The 5,077-nt window shown below is 39.5% G+C and overlaps 1 protein-coding gene across 1 annotated transcript in view; it reads left to right on the top strand.

The window, feature by feature from the left end:
• LOC133664763 (major facilitator superfamily domain-containing protein 8-like) overlaps positions 1-4,401 on the top strand; it is a 54,093-nt gene extending 49,692 nt beyond the window's left edge. Inside the window, exons 9-11 of the mRNA XM_062069665.1 lie at positions 708-830; positions 933-1,063; positions 4,222-4,401. Coding sequence (XP_061925649.1) covers positions 708-830; positions 933-1,063; positions 4,222-4,302 — 335 coding nt within the window. The 3' untranslated portion in view covers positions 4,303-4,401. The remainder of the gene's footprint in view (positions 1-707; positions 831-932; positions 1,064-4,221) is intronic.
• The last annotated feature ends 676 nt before the right edge of the window (positions 4,402-5,077 follow it).

Here is a 5,077-nt window from a genome sequence, read left to right as displayed (position 1 = left end):
TGTCCAGAATACTGTGGAATTTTGCGATGAAAACAGAGCTTTTTGTATTGGATACAATGGTGTCCGAATACTTCCGTTTCAACCATTGACGTCACGCGCATACGTCATCATACATAGACGTTTTCAACCGGAAGTTTAGCGGGAAATTTAAAATTGCACTTTATAAGTTAACCCGGCCGTATTGGCATGTGTTGCAATGTTAAGATTTCATCATTGATATATAAACTATCAGACTGCGTGGTCGGTAGTAGTGGCTTTCAGTAGGCCTTTAAGTGTGTATCAAACTGGTCGCCCTTCGCATTAATCAGTACCCAAGAAGTAGCTCTTGGTTTCAAAAAGGTTGGTGACCCCTGATATTGCCTCTGTGTTTTTTCCTGACCTAACGTATAATAAAACATTTACGTAGTTGATTAATGATTTATTTATTTGTTCAACTTTGTCCCTTTTGACCCTCCATATAGTGTTTTCAATGATAACATCCCATATAAAAATGGTCACAAATAACAACAGTCCATAAGACCTGCTCTCCCAAAGGCTTGGTGTTCATATTAATGCATTATGAATGTGGAATAGCACGGGGAAGGCCAAGCTGTACAATATTTCAATATAATAAAAAAGATATTAATAGCAGAGTGATGCACAAACAAACATGATGTGCTTTATTCACTTATTTGAGTCACAGTGACAAAATATTGCTTTGCTGCCAGGTGGCTACGAGTGGGAGCTGGCGGCCTTCGTCATCGGGGTGTTCCTGCAGCTGCTGGGGCTCCCTTTTGTTGCTGTGTCCCAGGTGTCCCTGTTCTCCAAAGTCACGGCGGAGAAAACACAAGGTGACCACGGGCCCCTCGTTGCTTAGCGCGACACCAGCGACAACTTTTATCGCCATGTTTGAATGGAAGTACGAGACATTTTTGCCTTTGTGTCACCAAAAGGATTCAGTCAAGGCATTAGGCGATCAGTGGGGGGCCTCGCCACCATCATGGGCCCCTTGTGGGCTGGAGGATTGACCAATCATCTCTACATAATGATAGGCATGATGCTGGCTCTCCTCTTGATGGTCTCAGTAAGTGTCGCCTTTCTTATCTATTTTCTTTAATTAAAGGACATTTTGACACATTATATTACTTTAACAGAGGCTGTGCCCCTTTTAAAGGGCTCCCAATCTGTACAATTGGGGTTTTAATAACGTTATGACTAGAGATAAATGCGTTAAAATGTAATATCGGAAATTATCGGTATCGTTTGTTTTATTATCAGTATGTTTTTTTTTTTTTTTTTTTTTTTTTAAATTAAATCAACATAAAACCCCCAAAAAACCTCCCTCCCCCATTTACACTCATTCACACTCATTCACACAAAAGGGTTGTTTCTTTCTGTTATTAATATTTCTGGTTCCTACATTATATATCAATACAGTCTGCAAAGGATACAGTCCGTAAGCACACATGATTGTGCGTGCTGCTGGTCCACTAATAGTACTAACCTTTAACAGTTAATTTTACTCATTTTCATTCATTACTAGTTTCTATGTAACTGTTTTTATATTGTTTTACTTTCTTTTTTATTCAAAAAAATGTTTTTAATTTATTTATCTTATTTATTTAATTTTTTAAAAAAAAGTACCTTATCTTCACCATACCTGGTTGTCCAAATTAGGCATAATAATGTATTAATTCCACGACTGTATGTATCGGTTGATATCGGTATCGGTAATTAAAGAGTTGGACAATATCGGAATATCGGATATCGGCAAAAAGCCATTATCGGACATCCCTAGTTATGACTAGAGATGTCCGATAATGGCTTTTTTGCCGATATCCGATATTCCGATATTGTCCAACTCTTAATTACCGATTCCAATATCAACCGATACCGATATATACAGTCGTGGAATTAACACATTGATATGCCTAATTTTGTTGTGATGCCCCGCTGGATGCATTAAACAATGTAACAAGGTTTTCCAAAGTAAATCGACTCAAGTTATGGAAAAAAAATGCCAACATGGCACTGCCATATTTATTATTGAAGTCACAAAGTGCATTATTTTCAATGTTGTCCTGGCTAGCAGTGCCTCGTTAAAATCCTTAAGTGGAGCTGAAGTGGCATCGGAGTCTGTGTCTCGCTTTACTAGCTTCGTCCAAGCATGTTGCTTTTGTAGCTGTTTCGGCAGATTTGAATTGCTGTTTTGGGCAGTAGATGGGATCTTTGATCCAAGACACAACTTACATTTAACTCAAATGTTATTTTCTTTGTGCTCGACAAAAGAAAAGTAGTGAGAATATCTCCATGTTAAGAAACTCGACTGCGGCTCAGCCGTGATGTCTTGTTAGTAAACACAGACACGCCCCCCTCCCCCCTCCCCACACCCACACCCAGACACACACAAAGCGCGCCTCTTCTCTCCCGTTCAGAAGGACGACACTGCAACTCTCCAATTAAACACACTTAGATCTTCTGTTTCTAGCCGATACTACATAAAAAAAACGCAGTAACGCCTCATGTAGTAACGATAACTGAGTTACTGAATATAAAAAATAATGTGTTAGACTACTAGTTACCACACACATATACACATACTGTACATATACAAGTACATATGCACACATACACTAATGCACATAATCACGTTTCATCAAACATATATTAATGTTGTTGCCCTAGGGTAAACTGGGTATAACACATGGCACACTGACAAAGCTTAACCTATTGTTACTATAACAATCTACAAGGTTAATGTAGGTTGCTTCTCTTTCTTCCCCTCCATTTTTCTGCATTCTTTCGTATCTCAAGTTATCATTACATATATGTATTGTTGCATTTGACCAACTGTATTGTTGATAATAAAGGTAAAGTATTGGTATTGTTCATTATCAATAGCGCTATTTCTATTGGTATTTGTATTGCTCCATTTTTAGTGTAATAATGCTCATTGTCATTTCTGTATTATTTTTTATTTTCGCTAACTGCTTATTTGCTATTACTTTTACCATCATATTTGTACATGTCGTATTTGCTGATGTTGCTCTATTGCTGTTGTTGTTGTTGTGTTTGCTGTTGTTGTTTTTGTCTCTCTGTCTAATCCCTCTCTTGTCCCCACAGTTCCCCCCTCTGTCTTCCTTTTTTTTTCTCTTTCTATCCCCTCCTGCTCCGGCCCGGCTGCACCAAATGATAATATAAATACATTTAATAAAGTCAAATACAAGTAAGGCAACAAGAGAAGTATCCTACACTTCTCTTTTGTAAAGTAAATCCGAACGGCCGATATGGGCATCTACATCTACTATATGATTTGCCTGAGAAGCTGGACAGGACATTAAAAAAAAAAAAAAAAAAAAAAGACTACTAGTTACCGCCGAAACTAACGGCTTTGTAACGCCGTTAGTGTCGGAGGTAACTAGTAGTCTTTTTTAAAAAAAAGTTTTTATTTTTATTTTTATTTTTTTACATTTTTTTAATGTCCTGTCCAGCTTCTCAGGCAAATCATATAGTTGATGTAGATGCCCATATCGGCTGTTCGGATTTACTTTACAAAAGAGAAGTGTAGGATACTTCTCTTGTTGCCTTATTTGTATTTGACTTTATTAAATGTATTTATATTATCATTTGGTGCAGCCGGGCCGGAGCAGGAGGGGATAGAAAGAGAAAAAAAGGAAGACAGAGGGGGGAACTGTGGGGAAAAGAGGGGGATTACATTAGATTAGATTAGATTTGCCTGAGAAGCTGGACAGGACATTTAAAAAAAAAAAAAAAAAGACTACTAGTTACCGCCGAAACTGACGGCGTTACAAAGTAACACGTTAGTCCCAACACTGGTGCCTTATATATGAAAAAAGATTGAAAATAGACCATTCATGGGCAGTGCGCCTTATAATCCGATGTGCCCTATGGTCCGGAAAATACAGTATAAATATGTGGGGTTTTGGCACCAGCCGCTAGACTAGATCTGACTAATCTAAGTCTATAAGCATGAACTGATGAAGCCTACTCGGATGAGACGAACCAAACAGTCCAGTTGCGATGGATTGAATGCCCTGAGATGACAATGACCTGGATGAACGACAACACCCGTAGACAAGTGACTGCCTTTTTTTCATACATTCCAAAAGTGAAAACTAGTTTTAGGATACTCTCGGCTATAAAAAGCTCAACTCGGCGCGTCTTTGATACTCGCTGCCCGAATCCTCACTAAAGAGATATGGTGTGCTGTGTTTGTTTCAGGTAATGACGGCGTTGTCATACGGCCGCCTGACTCAGCCCAGAGCGGTGCAGTGTGCCCACAGCTCTGACAGCGGAGGGTAGAGCTGCAGGCAAGTGAGGCTAAAAACAGAAGCAATGCCCTTCATCTCAAAATGGATCAATGTAGAGGGACCCGCAGAAAATAAAACATACTGTCACTGCCAGGAGGAGTTCAAACACTCTGCTTTTCCAAGCTTTTGTCTCTTGCATGTGGTTCACTCCCTGACTAGTAACGCCACCGTACACCAGGGGGCGCTGTTACTCCCATGTCGAACATGCATGGGGCAGCATTTTGAAGATGAAAGACATTCTTCTCCAACTAAACTATTTATAGGCCCAGGTGTTGATGGAAAGATAAGAGATGCGGTTTTTCCATGTGACCCAACTTCTCATTCCTTTTCTGCAGTCTTTCTCCAAACACATGAAATGAAAGTGGTGACACAATGAGTGTAAAAGTGGGGATGACAGCGTCCTGTCGGCTTCGTGACAGGGAGAGCGTGTTCATAAAGAGTCGCGCAGCGCACACAAATAAATCATTTAAAGTTGCATTTTTACGGCTCGATCAAAACCAAATACTTCAAATAAAATGCATGATAAATTTAAAGGCCTACTGAAAGCCACTACTACCGACCACGCAGTCTGATAGTTTATATATCAATGATGAAATCTTAACATTGCAACACATGCCAATACGGCCGGGTTAACTTATAAAGTGCAATTTTAAATTTCCCGGCAAACTTACGGCTGAAAACGTTTCGATATGATGACGTATGCGCGTGACGTCAACGGTTGAAGCGGAAGTATTCGGACCCCATTGGATCCAATACAAAAGCTCTGT

This window comes from Entelurus aequoreus, linkage group LG14 (assembly GCF_033978785.1).
Source record: "Entelurus aequoreus isolate RoL-2023_Sb linkage group LG14, RoL_Eaeq_v1.1, whole genome shotgun sequence".
In the NCBI taxonomy this organism is placed as follows: Eukaryota; Metazoa; Chordata; class Actinopteri; order Syngnathiformes; family Syngnathidae; genus Entelurus; species Entelurus aequoreus.
The sequence above is the reverse complement of the archived record's forward strand: the minus strand, read 5'-3'. Positions and strand labels throughout refer to the sequence as shown.